This window comes from Rhinopithecus roxellana, chromosome 16 (assembly GCF_007565055.1).
Source record: "Rhinopithecus roxellana isolate Shanxi Qingling chromosome 16, ASM756505v1, whole genome shotgun sequence".
Taxonomy (NCBI): Eukaryota; Metazoa; Chordata; class Mammalia; order Primates; family Cercopithecidae; genus Rhinopithecus; species Rhinopithecus roxellana.
The window spans coordinates 98,847,219-98,872,311 of record NC_044564.1 but is presented as its reverse complement, the minus strand read 5'-3'; the positions used below and the strand labels follow the sequence as shown (position 1 = coordinate 98,872,311).

Below are 25,093 nucleotides of genomic sequence, written 5' to 3'. Positions count from 1 at the left end.
CCTGACCAAGTAGAAGAATTAATGATAAAGGCAGGTTTACTGAATACCTATATTGAAGTATTAATATTTTTGGGGAGCAGGGGTTCTATAACTTGGAGGTTGTCTAATCTCTTGGACAGTTCTTAAGGGTGACATGTTTACCTGAGGTTTTTTTATTTTTATTTTTTTTTGAGACTGAGTTTAACTCTGTTGCCCAGGCTGGAGTACAGTGGTACCATCTCAGCTCACTGCAGTCTCCACCTCCCGGGTTCAAGCAGTTCTGCCTCAGCCTCCCAAGTAGCTGGGATTACAGGCACATGCCACCACGCCCGGCTAATTTTTGTATTTGTAGTAGGGATGGGGTTTCACCATGTTGGCTAGGCTGGTCTTTAATTCTTGACCTCAAATAATCCTGCCCGCCTTGGCCTCTCAAGGTGCTGGGATTGCAGGAGTGAGCCACCGTGCCTGGCTGAGTTATTTGGTTTTGCAGTGAATTTTTCTTCAGGTACACTGAGGACAGCTGAACACAACAGTTAGGGATGCACCTGGCTTTGTATGGGGCTGGAAGAGTGTTTTCTGTTTGCAAGATCCTTTCTTATAGCTTGTTTGTCCTTATGGCCACATTTCATTTGTCTTTTCGCCACAGAATTACATTCTCCTTTGTCTTATGAGAATAGTCTTATAACAATGTTCTCCAGTAGAAATATCATGCTCACAAATGTAAGCTTCAAATTTTCTAGTGGCAGTTAATTAATTATTTTTTTGAGACAGCATCTCACTTTGTTTCCCATGGTGGAGTGCACTGGTGCAGACATGGGTCACTGCAGCCTCAAACTCCTGGGCCTCTGTAATCCTCCTGCCTCAGCCCCCTGAGTAGCTTAGGACTTCGGGTGGGTATTACCATGCCTGGCTAACTTTTTGAATTTTTTTGTAGAGATGGAGTCATGCTTTGTTACCCAGGCTGGCCTCGAACTCCTGGCCTAAAGCAGTCCTACCACCTAGGCCTCCCAAAGTGCTGGGATTACACATGTGAGCCACCATGACTGGGCCACATTTTTAAAAAGTATAAAAACAGGTCAGGTGTGCTGTCTCATGCCTGTAATCCCAACACCTTGGAAGGCTGAGGCAGGCAGATCACCTGAGGTCAGGAGTTAAAGACCAGCCAGGCCAACATGGTGAAACCCCGTCTCTACTAAAAATACAAAAATTAGCCAGGTGTGGTGGTGGGTGCCCATAATCCCAGATACTCAGGAGGCTGAGGCCAGAGAATCGCTTGAACCCGGGAGGCAGAGGTTGCAATGAGCAGAGATTGTGCCATTGCACTCCGGCCTGGGTGACAAGAGCGAAACTCCATCTCAAAGAATAAGTAGGCAGGCATGGTGGCTCACGCCTATAATTCCAGCACTTTGGGAAGCCAAGGTGGGCAGATCACTTTTAGTCAGGAGTTCAAGACCAGCCTGGCCAAAACATGGTGAAATCCATCTCTACTAAAAAAAAAATACAAAAATTAGCCAAGCATGGTAGTGCATACATGTAATCCCAGCTACTTGGGAAGCTGAGGCAGGAGAATTACTTGAATCCGGGAGGCAGAGGTTGCAGTGATTAGAGATCATGCCATTGCCCTCCAGCCTGGGCAATAAGAGCAAGACTCTGTCTAAAGAAAAAAAGTATAAAAACAGATAAATTTTTTTTAGTAATATTTTAACCCAATTTCAAGGTGTAATCAATATAAAGTTATTAATGTAATATTTTGCCTTTTTTGGGTACTAATTCTATGACATGTGTCTATTTTACACCTACAGTACCTCCCAATTTGGACCAGCTACATTTCAGACACTCATTAGCCCTATGTGGCGGGAGCTATTAGATGGGACAGTGTAAATTGTTGACTGCTTCCCAGTCTTTTTCTTAGAATTTCAGAGCTGAAGGAGAATCAAAATTCATTTAGTACTATACTCTTCTATATAGAGAGAAACTGAGCTTTCTAGTCTATGATTTGCCTGAGGATGTACAGCTAATCAGTGACATCCAGAACTTGATTTGAAAGCCTCTGTGTGCAGAGCTCTTTCTGATATAATTTATGATTTTTTAGGATGGGTAATAGCATGCTTTTCTAGGTATATCTTCCACTACATCACCTTTTTTTTTTTTTTTTTTTTTTTGAGACTGAGTCTCACTCTGTCACCAAGGCTGTAGTGCAGTGGTGTGATATCGGCTCACTGCAACCTCCGCCTCCTGGGTTTAAGCAGTTCTCCTGCCTCAGCCTCCTGAGTAGAGGATTACAGGCATGCCACACCATGCCTGGCTAATTTTTGTATATTTAGTGGAGACCAGGTTTCACCATGTTGGTCAGGTTGGTCTCAAACTCCTGACCTCGTGATCTGCCTGTCTCGACTTCCCAAAGTTCTGGGACTACTGGCGTGAGCCACTGCGCCCGGCCCAACATTTTTTTTTTTTTTTTTAAACTGTACTTTCTGTTTTAAGCACACTGGACTGCTGTCTTCTGATAACATGCCGCGTACTTCCCTGTTTCTTTGCTTCTGCTCAGTCTACTTTCACCTGTTTATTAAAATAATTATACAGTACACATATGAAATCGTTTCATACTCATTACGTTGTGAATTGAGTACTGATATTTGCTCTGTTTTACAGACAGGTAACCAAAATTCAGACAGATTTAGTAACTTTCCAAAGTCATACAGCTAGTAAATAAGTGAATGAGTGGGATTCAAACCTAGGCAGTCTGGCTTCAGGGTTCACATTTACAACTATCATTTAAGCTTCTTCTATAGAACACCTTGTATGCCCTCTATTTACCTCCCTTCTGAGCTCTAGCTCAGATGGTACTTCCTCTATGCAGGACTCCTAGGTTCCACAGTCAGAATTTATTAACAATGATTAGAATTTACAAAGCCACTTACAGTTTTGAGAGACCCTTCATGTTGGTTCTGTGATTTATATAGTCCTTGTGATAGGCAGAACAGATATCATCAGGGTCAGGACTTGGTGAGTTTCAAGTGATTTTTGCCATAGTGACTCAACAGAGTACACATCTGAGTTTATTTGCTATTTTAAAATCCCTGTTCTTCTCTTTCCACACTGACATTGCTTTAGCATTTTATTGCCCTATTTTACCACTTAGAGTGTTCTGTCTTGTATGATAGCAAATATGTCTATCTCCATTATTAAACTGGAAAATTCTTGAAGGCCAGATTCATTCCTTGTTTTTGTCTGTTTGTTTTTGTTTTTGAGATGGAGTCTCACTCTGCTCAGGCTGGAGTGCAATGGTGTAGATCTGAGCTTGCTGCAACCTGTGCCCCACTCCAGATTCAAGCCATTCTCCCACCTCAGCCTCCCAAATAGCTGGGATTACAGGTGCACACTACCACACCCAGCTAATTTTTGTGTATATATATATATATTTTTTTTGGTAGAGATGGGGTTTCACCATGCTGGCCAGGCTGGTCTCGAACTTCTGACCTCAAGTGATCCACCCACCTTGGCCTCCCAAAGTGTTGGGATTATAGATGTGAGCCACTGTGCTTGGCCATTCCTTGTGTTTTCCACAATTTTAGAACACTGCCCTGTATGTGATAATGAGTAAAGGTTTATTGACTCAAACTGTATTCTGCTTTATGACAAATACTTGTTTCTTCTTTTTTTTTTGTTTTTTTTTTGAGATAGGGTCTCAGTCTGTTGCTCAGGGTGGAGTGCAGTGGTGCAATCATAGCTTGCTGCAACCTCAAATTCCTGGGCTCAATTGATCCTTCTGCCTCAGCCTCAAAAGTAGCTGGGAGTACAGGTGCGCAATAGGGTACCCAGCTAATTAAAAAAAATTTTTTTGTTTTTTTTTTTTTGAGATGGAGTCTCACTCTGTCACCAGGCTGGAGTGCAGTGGTGCGATCTCAGCTCACTGCAACCTCCGCCTCCTGGGTTCAAACGATTCTCCTGCCTCAGTCTGCCGGGTAGCTAGGACTGCAGGCACATGCCACTATGCCTCTCTTAATTTTTTAGTATTTTTGATAGAGACGGGGTTTCACCATGTTAGCCAGGATGGTCTTGATCTCCTGACCTCAGTGATCCACCCGCCTTGGCCTCCCAAAAGTGCTGGGATTATAGGCGTGAGCCACTGCGCCCAGCAAAAAAAAAAAAAAAAAAAAAAAAAATTTAAGGGATAGCATCTTGCTATGCTGTCCAGGCTGGTCCCAAATGCTTCAAGTGATTCTCCTGCCTTGGCCTCCCCAAATGCTGAGGTTATAGGTGTGAGCCACTGTGCCCAGACAACAAACACTTCTTTAAATGGTTCCTTGTGTTAAGTACTGTTCCGTGTGGGTGCCAGGGGCAGAATCAGATACTTCTGTCTGTCTGTGAGGGGCTTTCAGTATAGTAAGGGAGCTAAAGAGGTAAACAAAGGCTGTAATAGAGGCTGCCCAGGGTATTGGCAAACATGGAAGAAGCAGTATGTAACTTTGGAGCCAGAGATGGTTTCATGAAGGAGCAGTTAGGAGGGGCAGAGTTTAGATAGACAAAATGAGAAGGAAAGAACATGCAAACAGAATAAATACCATGTGCAATAGTAGAGTGTAATTTGCAAGAACATGGCTGGTTCGGGGAACTTGAAGTGATTTGGTGTGGCTGGAGGTGGTACTGGAATAAAGATGCCAAATCATAGGAGTAGGCTGTTAAACTTAGATTGTTATCTTTTAGGTGGTACATGAACACTTTGAAATGTTTTTATATTTTAGGGAAAAATCATACTGTGATTCGTGATAACTGTTTAAAATGTAGCTAACTAAAAAGAAAAGTAGATTCAAAGAAAATTGTTAAAGGGATACACTGTTGTATGTGGTAGGAATATGACAAAATCATGTAAATGGTATTTGGTGTTAGGGAAACATTGTCATAAACGGAAGAATACGCTTGAGGAGTTTTAAGAAGGAGAATGACAGTAGGCTTTTGAAATGTTTATTCTGGCAGCATTGTGGACCATGGATTTGAATGGGCCAAAAATGTCATAGAAGCAGTAGGCCCAGTGATATGAGAGTCTGAGATAAGGCAATGATAAGTGATTGTTGTGTTGGAAAGGAAATGAAGAAGGTATAGTGGCACCTGTTAACAGATTTGGTCTAGGTTATGACTAAGAGAGTTTAGTCTAATTTCTTAGTTTCTGGCCAGGATTACTTAGTACTATAACTAGATTAAGGAATACAGCCAGTTTAGTTTGGGCCATACTGAGTTTGAGATGCTGCCAAGCTAAGACATTGAGATAGAGGTGTCCAGAATACTCTTGGATACTTATGTCACTTAGATAACAACTACTTATTGATTGCCAAATGTGCTCTAAACACTGTTCTAATAATATTAAACTCAGGAGAAAGATCTAGACCAGTCGTTCTCAACTGGGGGCAATTTTGCTCCCCAAGGGATTTTTGGCAGTGTCTGGAGACATATTTGGTTGTCACAGCTGGGGCAGGGGAGGGATGGGAAGTTGCTATGGATATCTAGCAGGTGTAGATGTCAGAGATGTTGCTAAACATCCACAAGACAGCAAGCAGCCCCCTACAATGAATAATTAGTAATGCCATGGTTGAGGAACTCTGATCTGACCTGAGGATACAGACACTATCTTCTGGATCGTAAGCACGTGAATATCATTGTCATTCCAGATTCCTAACTTCTTGTTCCCAGTGATCTGTATTATAGTAGAGACTTTATATAAAGACTGTGTGAAATATAATGTTAGCTATTTATTTAGTTAGTTACTTAGCTAGCTAGTTGAGATGAGGTTTTGCTATGTTGCCCAAGCTAGTCTTGAGCTCTGGGCCTGCAGCCATCTTCCTCCCTTGGCCTCCCAAAATGCTGATATTACAGGTATGAGCCACCGCACCTGGCTATGAGATCTTTATTTTCAAAGCTAAGAGTATTTTATAAATACCAGTATGTAAAATTAGATAAAGGAAGTAGTATGTTTTAGATAACAAGATCAGCTAAACAAGTAATTTTAAAAATTTAGAACTCAGTGTTTGTGGGGACAAGAGGGAACTGGGAGACAGAACAGAGAATAGAATGGAACTGTGAACAGATATCTTGAGGAAAAGGTAGAGAAGAGAAATAGAGCTCTCCTAAGAATGGTGGCTATGAACCCCTTCCTATTCAAGGATTAGAAAGTAGTTGAAGGCCGGGCGCGGTGGCTCAAGCCTGTAATCCCAGCACTTTGGGAGGCCGAGGCGGGCGGATCACGAGGTCAGGAGATCGAGACACTCCTGGCTAACACGGTGAAACCCCGTCTCTACTAAAAATACAAAAAACTAGCCGGGCGCGGTGGCGGGCGCCTGTAGTCCCAGCTACTCGGAGGCTGAGGCGGGAGAATAGCGGGAACCCGGGAGGCGGAGCTTGCAGTGAGCCGAGATCGCGCCACTGCACTCCAGCCTGGGCGACAGAGCGAGACTCCGTCTCAAAAAAAAAAAAAAAAAAAAAAAGAAAGTAGTTGAGCACCAAACATGAAAAAAAGCAGTGGTCATTAAAGAAATGCAAATCAAAACCACAATGAGATACCATCTCACACCAGTTACAATGGCAATCATTAAAAAGTCAAGAAACAACAGATGCTGAAGATGATGTGGAGAAATAGGAACACTTTTACACTATTGGTGGGAGTGCAAATTAGTTCAACCATTGTGGAAGACAGTGTGGTGATACCTCAAGGATCTAGAACTAGACATACCATTTGGCCCAGCAATCCCATTACTGGGTATATACCCAAAGGATTATAAATCATTCTATAAAGACACGTGCACATGCATGTTTATTACAGCACTATTTACAATAGCAAAGACTGGAATCAGCTCAAATGCCCATCAATGATAGACTGGATAAAGAAAATGTGGCACTAATGTGGCACATATACACCATGGAATACTATACAGCCATAAAAAAGAATGACTTAGGCCGGGCATGATGGCTCAGGCTTGTAATCCCAGCACTTTGGGAGGCTGAGGTGGGCGGATCACGAGGTCAGGAGATCGAGACCATCCTGGCTAACACTGTGAAACCCCGTCTCTACTAAAAATACAAAAAATTAGCGGGGCATGGTGGCGGGTGCCTGTAGTCCCAGCTACTCGGGAGGCTGAGGCAAGAGAATGGCATGAACCTGGGAGGTGGAGCTTGCAGTGAGCCGAGATCGTGCCGCTGCACTCCAGCCTGGGTGACAGAGCGAGACTCCGTCTTAAAAAAAAAAAAAAAAATGAGTTCATGTCCTTTGCAGGGACTTGGATGAAGCTGACATTCTCAGCAAACTAACACGGGAACAGAAAACAAAACACCACATGTTCTCACTCATAAGCGGGAGTTGAACAATGAGAACATATGGGCAGAGGGGAGGGGAACATCACATGCTGGGGCCGATCGGGGGCTGGGAGGTAAGAGGAGGGAGATCATTAGGAGAAATATCCATTGTAGATGACAGGTTGATGGGTGCAGGAAACCACCATGGCATGTGTATACCTAAGTAAAAAACCTGCACGTTTCTGCACATGTATCCCAGAACTAAAGTATAATAAAAAATAAATAAATAGAAAACAGAACACACAAAAAAAGAAGGAAAAAGTATTTGGGCATGATGAGGAGAAAGGGGTGTAGTTTACCCTAAATTTGGGATAAAGCTGTAAAGGATTTGGGAGGAGAGGAGCATGTGTCTTGACCATGATGACAAGGCAGGGCTCTTGGAGGCCGTTGTTTGTGTAGCTGGTTGACTCACATAGCGTTTATAGTGAGATTTCATAGACTTCTTATCTTTGTGTGTGCACGATAGCGATTTGTAAGCTCCTGCCAAACTAGAGATGAGAGGCAATAGCTTTGGCTTAGAGACTTAGCTCTCTAAATCCTCAGTTGGGGTCAGCAGAAGTGGCAGGCGCAGGACGCAGCTGTAATTTTACTCTAGTTAGTGTGCCTGGGCCCTGGTTGAAGGCTGCTGCTAGGTAGTTTACATGTGTTCTTCAGACATTCAATTGTTCAGATTGACAGTTTCACAGTGATGTTCTCCAGTTTATAGTCCACTGTTATTTTCAGGCTAGCACATAGTGTTTGGGTTGGTAACCAGGGATGACTTCAAGTTTAGGGAGGCCTTATGGACTAGGAGAACCAGTTACATGTCAGTGAAAATTCTGGCATATTGAAATATGGGAACCGGCCAGGCACAGTGACTCGCGCATGTAACCCCAGCACTTTGGGAGGCTAAGGCGGGTGGATCACCTGAGATCAGGAGTTTGAGACCAGCCTGGCCAACATGGCAAAATCCTGTCTCTACTAAAAATACAAAAATTAGCCAGGCATGGTGGTGTGTGCCTGTAATCCCAGCTACTGGGGGGCTGAGGCAGGAGAATCGCTTGAACCTGGGAGGCGGAGGGTGTGGTGAGCCGAGATCACACCATTGTACTCCAGCCTTGGCAACGAGTGAAACTCTGTCTCAAAAAAAAAAAAAAAAAAAATTATATATAAAAAAAGAAAAAGACAGAAAATAAAGATAGGAAACCAAAATGGAGCCAGCGGTAAAAGTAATAATAGTATGTAAAATAAAAGCTGTGATGGAGGCTGGGTGTCGTGGCTCACATCTGTAATCCCAGCACTTTGGGAGGCTGAGGTGGGCAGATCACAAGGTCAAGAGATCGAGATCATCCTGGCCAACATGGTGAAACCCCATCTCTACCAAAAATACAGAAATTAGCTGGGCATGGTGGTGCCCACCTGTGGTCGCAGCTACTTGAGAGGCTGAGGCAGGAGAATCGTTTGAACCTGGGAGGCGGAGGTTGCAGTAAACAGATTGTGCCACTACACTGCATCCTGGGCAACAGAGTAAGACTCTGTCTCAAAAAAAAAAACAAAAAAAAAAACCAGATGACCTGAGATAAGGACTTTTTTTTTTTTTTTTGGTGAGACAGTGTTGCTCTGTTGCCCAGGGTGATCACAGCTCACTATAGTCTCAACCTCCTAGGCTCAGGCGATCCTCCTACCTCAGCCTCTTGAGTAGCTGGGACCATGGGCACATGCCACCATGCCCCGCTAATTTTTAAATTTTTTTGTAGAGTTGAGGTTTCACTATGTTTCCCAGGCTGGCCTCAACCTCCTGGGCTGAAGCAGTCCCAAAGTGTTGGAATTACTGGTGTGAGCCATTACACCCAGCCAGGCCTGTTCTTAAAAGAAATGAAATCCGAAAGGGAGTGTAAATGGGTCCAGTGACTGACAACCTGAAACACGGGCAGCTGACTTGGAAACAAAATAGAAAATTCTTCCTACTCTTGTACAGATTATAGCAAAGCGCTTCTCGCTTCTGCAAGAACCTTGGTGGTAGTGGAATTCTTTTTTTTTTTTTTTCTTTCAGAGACAGAGTCTCGCCCTGTTGCCTAGGGTGGAGGGCAGTGGTACGATCTCAGCTCACTACAACCTCCGCCTCCCAGGTTCAAGCCATTCTTCTGCCTCAGGCTCCCGAGTAGCTGGGACTACAGGCGCGCGCCACCACGCCCAGCTAATTTTTGTGTTTTTAGTAGAGACGAGGTTTCACCGTGTTGGTCAGGCTGGTCTCAAACTCCTGACCTTGTGATCCGCCCGCCTTGGCCTCCCAAAGTGTTGGGATTACAGGTGGATTACAGGTGTGAGCCACTGTGTCCCACTCGTAGTGGAATTCTTTGAGAACGTTTGGTGAGTTACATGAGAAAATATTGCAGATGTTAACTGAGTGAGGTGTTATACCCAAAGAAGGTAGGGAAGACCCTGTGATAGGTACTTAAAAGCATTATTGTAGTGTTTTAATTTTAAAATTGTATAGTATTAGAAAAACAAATTTCAAAGTATTAATTGCTTTTAGCTAACCTAAAAAGAGCAGTGCTTTGGCTGGGCGTGGTGGCTCACGCCTGTAATCCCAGCACTTTGGAAGGCCGAGGTGGGCGGATCTTGAGGTCAGGAGTTTGAGATCAGCCTGGCCAACATGGTGAAACCTCACCTCTACTAAAAATACAAAAAATTAGGCAGGCGTGGTGCTAGGCACCTGTAATCCTAGCTACTCAGGAGGCTGAGGCAGGAGAATTTGCTTGAACCTGGGAGGCGGAGGTTGCAGCGAGCTGAGATCACCCCACTGCACACTAGCCCAGGTGACAGTGCGAGACTCCATCTCAAAAAAAAAAAAAACAAACAGGCTTTTAGTTTTGTCAAGATGAGGAGTAGGGAGGTAGATATGAAAGGCTATAAAAAAACACAGGCCAGCCGGGTGCTGTGGCTCACACCTGTAATCCCAGCACTTTGGGAGGCTGAGGCAGGTGGATCACGTGAGGTCGGGAGTTAGAGACCAGTGCCTGTATTTCCAGCTACTTGGGAGGCTGAGGCAGGAGAATCGCTTGAATCTGGGAGGTGGATGTTGCAGTGAGCCAAGATCATGCCATTGTACTCTAGCCTGAGTGACAAAGCAAAGGAAAGCTGGATGAAGAGAGAGATAGCCAATTCCACGTCTAGGGAAAAGCGTTCTTGACTGAGTGAACAGAGAGTATAAAGCCTCAGAGGAGGGAGCATGCCTAGGTAGCTCCGGACCTGGTGAGGCTGGTGCGTGGGGCAGCCTCCATGGAGAGGAGTTAAACTCGGTCTAATAAATAAATAAAAATAAAAAATAAAAAATTATGTTCGTGGTTCCCCACCCTCCAAACCAAACCTAAACAATCTGCTCTTGAAAGAAATAGTTGATAAGCCAGACTTCATTAAAATTAAAAGCTTTTGCTTTGTGAAAGACCCTGTCAAGAGAATGAGACGATGATCCATGTTCTGGGAGAAAATATTTGGAAAAAAAAAAAGAAAAAGCTGATAAAGTATTGTTATCCAAAATATACAGAGAACCTTTTTTTTTTTTTTTTTGGGATGGAGTTTTGCTCTTGTTGCCCAGGCTGTAGTTCAGTGGCACAATCTCAGCTCACCTCAACCTCCACTTCCCGGGTTCAAACGATTCTCCTGCCTCAGCCTCCAGAGTAGCTGGGATTACAGGCATGCGCCACCGTGCCCAGCTAATTTTATATTTTTAGCAGAGACGGGATTTCTCTGTGTTGGTCAGGCTGGTCTTGAACTCCTGAACTCAGGTGATCTGACATCCTCGGCCTCCCAAAGTGCTGAGATTACAGACGTGAGCCACTGTGTCCGGCCTACAGAGAACTCTTAAAACTCAATAAGAAACTGAACAATCTGATTAAAAAATGGACAAAAGGAAATTGCTGTCACATCATGCCAGTTTTTCAGAGTGGTTGTGCTAAATTTCATTCTCACCACGTAGGTGTGAAAGTGGAAGGCATATCACAATATGTTTTCCTCAGTTCTCACAATCTTGCAAGACGTGGCTCATGGACATGGACGTGAACATGGAGATCGTAAAATGGAACTTCCAGATTATAAACAATGGAAGATAGAAGGGACACCAGTAAAAACCGTCCAGAAGAAGCTGACTGCAGGAGGGCTTTGGGATTTATTGGGCTGCAATGAAGCTTGGAGATACGTGGGTGGCTTCGCAGAAATGTTTCCTTTGTTGGTGCATTATTACAAAGATTGAAATGGGAGTTTGCTGCATTTGTGGTAGCTGTAGGAGCTGAATATTACCTGGAGTCCCAAAATAAAGATAAGAAGCATCACTGAAGATAATACCAGGAAGTGTCATAGTGGTTTCTTAACTCTCTAAGATTTCCTTGCTGTAGCCTACTCACCTGGTTTGTGCCTTAAAGAATATTAGTAAGATATAATAAAGTAAAATAAATACATATATGCCTCAAAAAATGAACAAAAGACACCTCATCAAGGAAGATATAGTGATGACAAATAAGCATATGAAAAGATGCTCTACCTCCTGTATCATTAGGGAAATGCAAAGTGAAACAACTATGAGATAACCACTATATACCTATTAGAATGGCCAAAATCCAGAATACTAACAGTACCAAGTGCTGATGAAGATGTGGAGCAACAAGAACTCTCATTCATTACTGATGGGAATGCAAAATGGTACGGCCACTTTGGAAGATGGTTTGGCAGTTCCTTATAAGACTAAACAAACTCTTACCATATTATAATCCAGCAGTCCTGCTCCTTGATATTTACCCGAATGAGTTGTAAACTTATGTTCCTACAAACACGTGTACACAGATTTTTTTTTTTTTTTTTTTTTTTTGAGGAGGAGTCTCGCTCTATCGCCCAGGCTGGAGTGCAGTGGCGTGATCTCGGCTCACTGCAAGCTTCGCCTCCCGGGTTCCCGCCATTCTCCCGCCTCAGCCTCCGAGTAGCTGGGACTACAGGCGCCCGCCACCTCGCCCGGCTAGTTTTTTTGTATTTTTTAGTAGAGACGGTTTCACTGTGTTAGCCAGGAGGGTCTCGATCTCCTGACCTCGTGATCCACCCGCCTCGGCCTCCCAAAGTGCTGGGATTACAGGCTTGAGCCACCGCGCCCGGCCAGTGTACACAGATTTTTTTTTTTTTTTTTTTGAGGCGGAGTCTCGCTTTGTCGCCCGGACTGGAGTGCAGTGGCCAGATCTCAGCTCACTGCAAGCTCCGCCTCCCGGGTTTACACCATTCTCCTGCCTCAGCCTCCCGAGTAGCTGGGACTACAGGCGCCCGCCACCTCGCCCGGCTAGTTTTTGTATTTTTAGTAGAGACGGGGTTTCACCGTGTTAGCCAGGATGGTCTCGATCTCCTGACCTCGTGATCCGCCCGTCTCGGCCTCCCAAAGTGCTGGGATTACAGGCTTGAGCCACCGCGCCCGGCCTGTACACAGATTTTTATAGCCACTTCATTCATTGCCAAAACTCAGAAGGAACCAAGATGTCCTTCACTAGGTGGATAGATAAACAAACTGTAATATACCCAGACAATGAAATATTATGCAGTGCTAAGAAGAAATGAACTATCAAGCCATAAAAAGACATGGAAGAACCTTAAATACATATTACTAAATGAAAGAAACCAACCTGGAAAGGCTGTGTATGTATGATTCCAACTATATGACATTTTGGGAAAGGCAAAACTATAGAGACAGTAAAAAGATCAGTGGTTTTCAGAGGTTGGAGGGAGGTAAGTTTGAATAGGTAAAACTACTCTATATTATACTATAACGGTAGGTACATGTCATACAATTGTCAAAACTTATAGAATGTACAAAAGGAGTAACCCTAATTTAAACAAACTATGGCTTTTGGATGATAATGATGTGTCAGTGTATGCTCATGATTTGTAACAAACGTACCACTTAGATGTGAGATGTTGATGTGGGGAGGCTGTCTGGGGGAAGGGGCGGAGGTATATGGAAACTCTGTACTTTTTTTCTTTTCTGTTTTTTTTTCCTTTCTATGGAGAACAAGGTCTCTCTATATTGCCCAGGGAGGTCTTGAACTCCTGCGCTCAAGCAATTCTCCTGCCTCTGCCTCCCTAAGTGCTGGGATTACAGGCGTGAGCTACTGTGCCGAGCAAGGGAACGCTGTACTTAATGCTCAATTTCACTGTGAACCTAAAATTGCTCTAAAAAATAAAGTCTATTTACGGGGGTGAAAAAACACAATAAAAAATCTACTTTCCCTGGAGTTCTGTCTCAGTAATGATTATTTCCAGCCTTCTAATTGTTTAAGCCAGAAACCCCGAGTCATCCTTGATTCTTTACTTTCTCTTAACACCTTGTATCCAGTTGGTCATAAATCTAGCAGATGCTACATTCAGATAACATGTGGAATCTATTTTCCCTATTTTTTACTTTTACTACCCTGTCCAAACCAGTTAACTTTTACTTAGATTATTATAGAAGACACTTAACTGCTTTCCCTACTTACTCCTTTGTCCCCATTCCAACCCCAGCCCAGCCACCCCTCCACCACCATCAATCACTTTTCTCTCTTGTTTTTTTGAGAAAGGGTCTCACTCTGTGACCCAGGCTGGAGTGCAGTGGCACAATCTCAGCCCACTGCAGCCTTGACCTCCCGGGCTCAAGTGATCCTTGCACCTCAGCCTTCCAAGTATCTGGGACTACAGGCACATGCCACCGTGCCCAGCTAGTTTTTGTATTTTTTGTAGAGACTGGGTTTTGCCATGTTGCCCAGGCAGGTCTCAAACTCCTGAGCTCAAGTGATATGCTCACCTCGGCCCCTCAAAGTGCTGGGATGATAGGTGTGAGCCACTGCACCTGGCCAGTTCGTTTTCAACACAGCTGACTTAAGATCATGTCAGTCTTCTGCTCTAGAACTTCTAATGGCTTCCTGTTACACTCAGTAGAAGCCCAGGTCCTTATTTTTACCACCAGTGACCTAAATAATTCTGTGATGCTCTCCTGTTTTTCTTCTCATTCAGTTAACTCTAAACACACCAGCCTTGATGATGTTTCTTAGACAGCAAGCATGCTTCACATCAGGGCTTTTGGTCTTTACTTCTCTGCCTGCAATATTGTGTCCCCATAGCCTTACCTCCTTAAGATTTTTGCTCAAAATTCACTTTATCAATAAGGCTTTCATACTATCCCTTTTTAAAATAACAGCACCTACTCTCCACCCCAGCACCCCATCCCTCTTCTAGTGTGTCTGTTTTCTCTATACTTTCTTGATATCACTATCTGACAAGTTACTGTTAACATATTTTACTTATTTATTGTCTGTCTCATTCTATTAGAAGGTAAGCCCCTTGAGAGCAGAGCTTTTAGTCTGTTTTGGTCATTGCTATTTACTTTGTATATAGAACAATACCTGGTAACATACCAGACACTCCATAAATATTGGTTGCATTGAACAACTAAATATTCAATGTAGTATAGTGGAAAGTGGTAGGAAACTTGGATTCTAGATCTGTTGCTAAGATTAAGTAACATCTTAGTCTTATTTTCTGAGTCAAGCGAGAAATTTGGCATAGGTAATATCTAATGCAAACCAGAATTTTATAATTCTGATGGAACCTTAGAGAACATCTTTCATTATAAAGTTTAAGGCTCAAAGTTCAGAAACATTTTTTCACTCACCAGCATCTATTTTTTGCTTTTGTTTTTGTTTTTTTACGACAGTCTCACTCTGTCACCCAGGCTGGAGTGCAATGGTGCGATCTTAGCTCACTGCAACCTCTGCCTCATGGGTTCAAGCAGTTCTTCGGCCTCAGCCTCCTAAGTACAGGATTACTAGCGCCCGCCACCACGCCCAGCTGATTATTTGTATTTTTAGTAGAGATGAGGTTTGACCATGTTGGCCAGGCTGATCTTGAACTCCTGACCTCAGGTGATCCACTCGCCTTGGTCTCCCAAAATGCTGGGATTACAGACGTGAGCCACACACCTGGCCTGGTTTTTTGTTTTTTGGTTTTGTTTTTTGAGACGGAGTCTCGCTCTGTCGCCCAGGCTGGAGTACAGTGCCCGGATCTCCGCTCACTGCAAGCTCTGCCTCCCAGGTTCATGCCATTCTCCTGCCTCAGCCTCCCGAGTAGCTGGGACCGCAGGAGCCCGCCACCTCGCCCAGCTAGTTTTTTGTATTTTTTTTTAGTAGAGATGGGGTTTCACCGTGTTAGCCAGGATGGTCTCGATCTCCTGACCTCATGATCCACCCGTCTCGACCTCCCAAAGTGCTGGGATTACAGGCTTGAGCCACCACACCCGGCCTGGTTTTTTTTTTTTTTTTTTTTTAAAGACAGGTTCTCACTCTGTCACCCAGACTAGGGTGCAGTGGTGCTATCTCGGCTCACTGCAACCTCCACCTCCCAGGCTCAAGCGATTCTCCTGCCTCAACCTCCCAGTAGCTGAGATTACAGGTGCATGCCTCTACTGACCGGCTAATTTTTGTATTTAGTATAGACAGGGTTTTGCTATGTTGGCTAGGCTGGTCTTGAACTTCTGACCTCAAATGATCCACCTGCCTCAGCCTCCTGAAGTGCTGAGCTTATAGGTGTGAGCCACCACGGCTGGCCTGTTTTTGTTATTTTTTAAATGAGTGATGGATGTATTATATGGCAGGACCATGGATTTGTTTGTTAAAGCACCTGGGTGTTGGGGAAAATTCAACACAAATAGGAGCTAGCTACTCAGGGACTCAAGGCCAGAAGGATTCCAGGCCAAAAGGAGGATCTTGCCTTTGAGGTGCTATTTGAAGATCAGGAACTTACCCTAGGAATAAAGGCAAATCATTTTATTTTGAAGTTTTCTGATTTTTTGTATAATGTGTAGAAAATTAACAACTCTATTTCCCCTCATTTTCTTTTGGGAGCCCTTTTTTTCTCCTCCCCCTCCCATTGAGTTCTGTTCTTGCTACTGTGTAGCTATTGTTGTAGCTGTAACTGTTAAAGTGTTTCCCATATATTAATGAGATTGTAGCATTTAGATTCCTTAATGTTTAAAGTAATTTCATTATGCTTGTTAATTTCTCCTTTCTTGGCACATCTATCATAAAATCCAATAACCCTCTGGCAATAGTTCAAACTGGTCTCAGGTAGGAAGGAAGGTTCCACCTGAGACCTCCAGTTCCCTGTATTTAGCAGGGATGTATAATTCCTTTTCCAGAATGTTGGCGTGAGAATCATATGCTTTCTATGACATTTTTTGGTTTGATTACTTTCGGTGGACAAATATTTTTGAAGTGCAAACATTTAGAGGTCCTTTAACAAAAAGAATGGCTTGGCTGGGTATGGTGGCTCACGCCTGTAATCCCAGCACTTTGGGAGGCCGAGGTGGGCGGATCATGAGGTCAGGAGAGCCAGACTATCCTGGCCAACATGGTGAAACCCTGTCTCTACTAAAAATACAAAAATTAGCTGAGTGTGGTGACACATGCCTGTAATCCCAGCTACTCGGGAGGCTGAGGCAGGAGAATGGCTTGAACCTGGGAGACAGAGATGGCAGTAAGCCAAGATTGTGCCACTGCACTCCAGCCTGGCAACAGAGTGAGACTCCGTCTCAAAAAAAAAAAAAAAAAGGCTCATTGTTTTTTGTTGTTGTGTTGTTTGTTTGTTTTGAGACAGAGTCTTGCTCTGTTTCCCAGGCTGGAGTGCAGTGGCGTAATCTCGGCTTACAGCAACCTCTGTCTCCTGGGTTCAAGTGATTCTCTTGCCTCATCCTCCCAAGAAGCTGGGATTACAGCTGTGCAACCCCACGCCTGGCTAATTTTTGTATTTTTAGTAGAGATGGGGTTTTGCCATGTTGGCCAGGCTGGTCTTGAACTCCTGACCTCAAGTGATCCGCCCACTTTGGCCTCCCAAAATGCTGGGATTACAGGTGAGAGCCACCGTGCCCAGCTGGCTCCTCGGTTTTATATTTGAATTTTATAATTAATTATAGTTAACCTTTTTATTTCAGAATAACCCAGTTTTCCCCAGTGGTAACATTTTGTAGAACTATAGTGTAATACCACAACCAATACAATGTCAGCCAACATTGACATTGATACAGCTCATGATCTTCAGGTACAACCTAAGATCATCACCTCATGATGTTCAGATTTCTTCAGTTTTACTTGTGTTTGTGTGTGTGTATGTGTCTGTGTGTGTGTATTCAGTTCTTCGCAGTTTTATTGGATAAGGGCTCATGTATCCAACACTACAGTCAAGATACAGAACAGTTCATCAACACAAGAATTCCTCATATTGCCCTTTTATAGATACACCCACTTCCTTCCTGCAGCTGCTGGACCCCTGCAACAACTAATCTGTTCTCCATTTCTTTAATTTTGTCATTTCAATAATGTCATTTAGGCCGGGCGCGGTGGCTCACGCCTGTAATCCCGGCACTTTGGGAGGCCGAGGCGGGCGGATCACGAGGTCAGGAGATCCAGACCATCCTGGCTAACGCTGTGAAACCCCGTCTCTACTAAAAATGCAAAAAATAGCCGGGTGTGGCCGCGGGTGCCTGTAGTCCCAGCTACTCGGGAGGCTGAGGCAGGAGAATGGCGTGAACCCGGGAGGCGGAGCTTGCAGCGAGCCGAAATTGCGCCGCCGCTGCACTCCAGCCTGGGCGACAGAGCGAGACTCCGTCTCAAAAAAAAAAAAAAAAAAAAAAAGAAAATGTCATTTAAACGCGGCCAGGCGCAGTGGCTCAACGCCTGTAATCCCGGCACTTTGGGAGGCCGAGGTGGGCGGATCACCTAAGGTCAGGAGTTTGATACCAGCCTGGCCAACATGGTGAAACTACTAAGAAGACAAAAATTAGCTGGGCATGATGGTGTGCGCCTGTAATCCCAGGTACTTGGGAGACCGAGGCACGGGAATCACTTGAACTGGGAGGCAGTTTGCAGTAAACTGAGATTGCGCCACTGGACTCCAGCCTGGGCGACAGAGCGAGACTCTCTCAAAAAAAAAAAAAAAAAGAAAAAAGGAAAAAAGCCGGATGCAGTGGCTCACGCCTGTAATCCCAGCACTTTGGGAGGCCGAGGCGGGTGGATCACGAGATCAGGAGATCGAGACCATCCTGGCTAACGTGGTGAAACCCCGTCTCTACTAAAAGTACAAAAAATTAGCCGGGTGTGATGGCGGGCGCCTGTAGTCCCAGCTTCTCAGGAGGCTGAGACAGGAGAATGGCGTGAACCTGGGAGGCGGAGCTTGCAGTGAGCTGAGATCGCGCCACCGCACTCCAGCCTGGACGACAGAGCGAGACTCCGTCTCGAGAAAAAAAAAAAGAAAGGAAAAAAAGAATGTTATATAAATGGAATTACATAGTGTATAACCTTTTGGGATAGTTTTGACTTTGTTTTTTCACTCAACACAAATACCTTGAGGAGAATCCAGGTTGTTGTGTGGCAGTATTCATTTATTTTTATTGCTGAGTAGTAGTACATGGTGTGGATGTACCGAAATTTGTTTAACCATTCACTCATTGAAGGACATCTGATTTGTTTCTAGTTTTGGGCTATTATGAATTAGGCTTCTGTGAGTATTTATACACAGATTTTGAACGTTTTTATTGCCAAGACTACAATTGCTGGGTCAAATGGTAAGTCTGTGGTTTGCAATTTACTTTTAAAATTACCGGATAAAAACCTTCTACTGGCTGAGCACGCGCCTGTAATCCCAGCACCTTGAGTGGCTGAGGTGGGTGGATCACCTGAAGTCAGGAGTTCAAGACCAGCCTGGTCAACGTGGTAAAATCCTGTGTCTACTAAAAATACAAAAATTAGCCGGATGTGGTGGCACACGCCTGTAACCCCAGCTACTTGGGAGGCTGAGGCAGGAGAATTGTTTGAATCTGGGAGACGGAGGTAGAAGCAGACCGAGATTGTGCCACTGCACTTCAGCCTGGGAGATAGAGCGAGACTCCATTTCAAAAAAAAAAAAAAGGTTTTTTTTGGTTTGTTTGTTTGTTTTTGGTGAAAAGCATCATTTTACAGTTCTTGTAAAGCTGTCTGTCTCCTAGAGCCTAGTGTCTCTGTAGGTAGTTTGCATTGCATTAAGAATTCTGTATGTCTAAAACACCAAAAGCAACGGCAGCAAAAGCCAAAGTTGACAAATGGGATCTAATTAAACTAAAGAGCTTCTGCACAGCAAAAGAAACTACCATCAGAGTGAACAGGCAACCTACAGAATGGGAGAAAATTTTTGCGACCTACTCATCTGACAAAGGGCTAATATCCAGAATCTACAAAGAACTCAAACAAATATACAAGAAAAAAACAACCCCATCAAAAAGTGGGGAAAGGATATGAACAGACATTTCTCAAAAGAAGACATTCATACAGCCAACAGACACATGAAAAAATGCTCATCATCACTCGCCATCAGAGAAATGCAAATCAAAACCACAATGAGATACCATCTCACACCAGTCAGAACGGCAATCATTAAAAAATCAGGAAACAACAGGTGCTGGAGAGGATGTGGAGAAATAGGAACACTTTTATACTGTTGGTGGGATTGTAAACTAGTTCAACCATTATGGAAAACAGTATGGCAATTCCTCAAGGATCTAGAACTAGATGTACCATATGACCCAGCCATCCCACTACTGGGTATATACCCAAAGGATTATAAATTATTCTACTACAAAGACACATGCACACGTATGTTTATTGCGGCACTATTCACAATAGCAAAGACTTGGAATCAACCCAAATGTCCATCTGTGACAGACTGGATTAAGAAAATGTGGCACATATACACCATGGAATACTATGCAGCCATAAAAAAGGATGAGTTTGCGTCCTTTGTAGGGACATGGATGCAGCTGGAAACCATCATTCTTAGCAAACTATCACAAAAAGAGAAAACCAAACACCGCATGTTCTCACTCATAGGTGGGAAGTGAACAATGAGATCACTTGGACTCGGGAAGGGGAACATCACACACTGGGGCCTATCATGAGGGGGGTGGGGAGGGATTGCATTGGGGAGTTATACATGATATAAATGATGAATTGATGGGTGCTGACGAGTTGATGGGTGCAGCACACCAACATGGCACAAGTATACATATGTAACAAACCTGCATGTTATGCACATGTACCCTAGAACTTAAAGTATAATAAAAAAAAAAGAAAAAAAAATAAATAAAAAATAAAATTGTTAAAAAAAAAAAAAAAAGAATTCTGTATGACAGCTGGCAGAAATCCAACACTTGAATTATCACAGGGTACTTTCCTTTCCAATCAAAAAATATACTTGGGCTTTCTAAGTATTAGACCTGGTGTTTTTCTTTTTTGGTATTTTATCTTTAGTTTTGATGTTGTAGTAAATGTTTGCCTTTTTTTTTCTCTTTTTACAGCGGCTGTGTGACTATGTTTGTGATCTGCTCTTAGAAGAGTCAAATGTTCAGCCAGTATCAACACCAGTAACAGTGTGTGGAGATATACATGGACAGGTAAAATTTCATGAGCAGATTTTTAAGTTTTGTACTGTCCATGATCTACGTGTGTTTTCACATGTGCTGCAAAATTAACAACAACATCAAACACAACTGGTGGTAAGCTAGGTTGCCTCAGTCTCTGTGACATTAATGATTCCTGGTTTACATTTTTGGTGAATAAAAGCAGTGGTCAAATTAGTTATGGAGTTTGTTGATATTACATTTGTGAAGTGAATAATATTTTGTGGAATGGTGGGGTTGGGAGTGGGTAGAAAATAAAAAGTACAAACATATACTGCTCATAATAACTATGATTAACAGGAGATGTTTTGGTGTTAGGTACTTTTATCATTCAGTTAATTTCTGTTCTCCTGTCATATATTGTTGAAAATGTATCATTTCTTTAGTGGGAATGAGAATAGCAAAGGTACAGAAAAATAAAATTGTTGGTCTATGATGTCACAGCAAATCACTGATGAATGAACTAGAAAATATTTAGTTCAATTTTTCATCTGCTGGGTGTTTGTAAGAATTTCAAAGCCGTGCCTGGCGTGGTGGCTCATGCCTGTAATTCCAGCACTTTGGGTGGCTGAGGCTGCTGGATCGCGAGGTCAGGAGTTTGAGACCAGCCTCACCAACATGGTGAAACCCCATCTCTACTGAAAATACAAAAAAATTCGCTGGGCATGGTGGCGCGTGCCTGTAATCCTAGCTACTCAAGGGGCTGAGGCAGTAGAATCGCTTGAATCTGGGAGGCAAAGGTTGCAGTGAGCCAAGACCGTGCCACTGCACTCCAGCTTGGGCAACAGAGTGAGATTCTGTCAAAAAAAAAAAATTTTTTTTTCAAAGCATTAACAGGAAGAGCATACCTCATATTTAGATTCTGTTGTCAGTGTTTAGCCTCATGTATATTTGTAGAATTTTTTCACTGGGAAATGAAAGCTGAACAGATTACTCATAGAGGTGCTATATGCATACACTATAGTTGGGGCTGTAAGCCTTAATAATACATCGCAAAACAGTGTAGTCTTTAAAGGATGCCAACAGGACTTACGGTCACCTGTGCAATTTCCCTGCCTTAAATATGACTGTGTAAATGAGCAGAAATGTGTGTAAATTGGCTCTGATTAGGGACTGCTCCACGAGTAAAATCTTGTTTTGGCTACTTACAGGCTGATTTTTTGGTTTTTCAAGGTGTTTTCTGCATCAGTTGAGATTAAAAAAAAATCTGACACTTGCATGTCATCACCTCCTAGATAGAGGTCCCATTATGTCATCTTTAATCTGGTAAAATTACAGTTTTTTAGAGTAGACTTTAGGAATTGATTTCCTAAAATTTCTGTGTAACTTCTCTCTAAAAATAAACATTTGTATTTTGCTAACATAAAGGATATTAATATAAGCAGTGTTTTAACACATTCCTGAAAACTGGAATAAACCAAGTCATGTTTTCCCTCAGTTGTAGTGTTAAAACTGAGGGGTTACATGTGTTATCAAGGACTTTTTAAGATGTGAATTACAGCCATGATCAAAGGTCAGAAAGTTAGAGACCAACCTCGAGCTACTAAAATTAGAAGCATAAAATTGAACTTTTGTATTATATATACCTTCAGTCAAATGTACAGTTATTGCTAACATTTATCTTGTGTTTTGAGGTTAACAAAGTACTTTTTCACGTGTTCTGCATCAGTTTTTTCCCCAAGAGTCCTATGAGATAGTATTATTTTGTAGACAATGAAAGGGGAGACTGAAAGATTGAAGAAATAGCCCAAACTCACACACAGCCACTGCAGGGCAGATTGAGATTTGAAACTAGTTTGGGTTTCTGTTGTACATGTTATTTTAAGACCACCACCAAACTGTTAACATTTGTTTATGTTGTATATGTTCCTTAAAAACAATTGCACCAGGCGTGGTGGCTCACACCTGTAATCCCAGCACTTCGGGAGGCCGAGGCGGGCAGATCACAAGGTCAGGAGTTTGAGACCAGCCTGGCCAACATGGTAAAACCCCGTCTCTACTAAAAATACAAAAATTAGCCAGGTGTGGTGGTGCGTGCCTGTAATCCCAGCTACTCGGGAGGCTGAGGCAGGAGAATCGCTAGAGACCAGGAGGCGGAGGTTGCAGTGAGCCGAGATCGTGCCATTGCACCCCAGCCTGGGCAACAGAGTGAGACTCCCCATCTGAAAAAAAAAAAAAAATAGGTGGGGCGTGGTGGCTCATATTTGTAATCCCAGCACTTTGGGAGACTGAGGTGGGTAGATCACGAGGTCAAGAGATTGAGACCATCCTGGCAAACATGGTGAAATCCCATCTCTACTAAAAATACAGAAATTAACCAGGCGTGGTGGCGGGTGCCTATAATCGCAGCTACTTGGGAGGCTGAGGCAGGAGAATCGCTTGAACCTGGAAGGCAGAGGTTGTGGTGAGCCGAGATCGCGCCATCGCACTCCAGCCTGGGCAACAAGAGTGAAACTCCGTCTCAAAAAAACAAAAACACACACAAAAAATGATTACTAATCAGAAACATGGGATTTGAGCCTCTAAATAGCTATTGACTGATTAAATATGATGTAAAATATATCCTTTGGGACTTATCTTCCTCCGGGGCCTGTTCTGGAATTGCAGGATTGGGTTTTGAGTATGAATAAACATGTTAGCAAGCATGTTGTGCTGAGAAGCATTGAAGCTGTGTAATATAGTGAGGAGTTATAGATTTCAGTGTCAGATACAACTTGGTTTAAATCTTGGCTTGGCTACATATTAGCTATTTAAGAAGCCATTTCAGCTAGCTCACAAATTTGTTAAGTGTGGCCTGTGGATCCTTGGGTCTCTAAGGAGGTACAGAGGCAATGGAGGGTTAAATTGCTCGTGCCTTAGCATGAATCAAGGGAAAAACACTAGAATAAGCTGATTATCATTGAGTTCTTCACCAACATGCCTGCACAGTAAAATAAAATGCCAGTTTCACTTAACTCTCAATCCTTTAGAATATACATTATTTAAAAAGTCTGGCTGGGCATGATGGCTCATGCCTATAATCCCAGCACTTTGGGAGGCTAAGTTGGGAGGATCGCTTGAAGCCATGGGTTCTAGACCAGCCTGGGCAACCAAGTGAGACCTCCCATCTGAAACTCCTGACCTCAGGTGATCCACCTGCCTCAGCCTCCCAAAGTGCTGGGATTACAGGTGTGAGCCACTGCATCCAGCCTGAGACTCCCCATGTCTAAAAAAAAAAAAAAAATTTTTTTTTTTTTTGAGACAGAGTTTTGCTCTTGTCCAGGCTGGAGTGCAATGGCACAATCTTGGCTCACTGCAACCTGCAACCTCTGCCTCCCGGGTTCAAGTGATTCTCCTGCCTCAGCCTCCTGAGTAGCTGAGATTACAGGAATATGCCACCATGCCTGGCTAAGTTTTTTGTAGTTTTAGTTGAGATAGGGTTTCTATATGTTGCCCAGGCTGGTCTTGAACCCCTGACCTCATGTGATCCTCCTGTCTTGGCCTCCCAAAGTGCTGGGACTACAGGCGTGAGCCACTGTGCCCAGCCTTTCTTTCTTTCTTTCTTTTGGCGGGGGACAGGGTCTCGCTATGTCACCCAGGCTGGAGTGCAGTGGTGTGATCTCAACTCAGTGCAGCCTCTGCCTGCCGGGTTCAAGTGATTCTTGTGCCTCAGCATTCTGAGTAGCTGGGACTACAGGTGTGCATCACCACGCCTGGCTAATTTTTGTATTTTTAGTAGAGATGGGATTTTGCCATGTTGGCCAGGTTGGTCTTGAACCCCTGGCCTCTTGTGATCCACCCCCCTCAGCCTCCCAAAGTGCTGGGACTACAGGTGTGAGCCACTGCACCTAGCTCCCATCTCTTAAAAAAAAAAAAAATTAGCCAGGATTGGTGGTCTGAATCTGTAAGTCCTAGCCACTCAAGAGGCTAAGGTGGTGGGAGCATTGCTTGAGCCCAGGAGTTTGAGGCTGCTGCAGTCAGCTATTATTGTGCCACTGCACTCCAGCCTGGGCAAGAGTGAGACCCCATCTAAAAAGAAAAAGAAAAAAGTCTGTGTGATGAAATGGGAAGTATGCGTAAAGCATATCTGCTGCATGCTGAAGAAAGATGGTTTACTCAAGGAAAAGTACTTGTGGGTTGGTCACGGTGGCTCACACCTGTAATCCCAGCACTTTGGAAGGCCAAGACAGGCAGATCACCTGAGGTCAGGAGTTCAAGATCAGCCTGGCCAACATGGCAAAACCCCATCTTTACTACAAAATACAAAAATTAGCCAGGTGTGGTGGCGGGTGCCCGTAATCCCAGCTAGTCAGGGGCTAAGGC

General features: G+C 43.6%; 1 protein-coding gene and 1 pseudogene across 1 annotated transcript in view; both read left to right on the top strand.

Moving 5' to 3' along the window:
- Positions 1-25,093, top strand: part of PPP6C (protein phosphatase 6 catalytic subunit) — a 50,816-nt gene that overhangs the window by 5,136 nt on the left and 20,587 nt on the right. The window contains exon 2 of the mRNA XM_010365863.2: positions 20,690-20,785. Within this exon, the coding sequence (XP_010364165.1) occupies positions 20,690-20,785 (96 nt within the window). The remainder of the gene's footprint in view (positions 1-20,689; positions 20,786-25,093) is intronic.
- Positions 11,165-12,126, top strand: LOC115893927 (annotated as a pseudogene).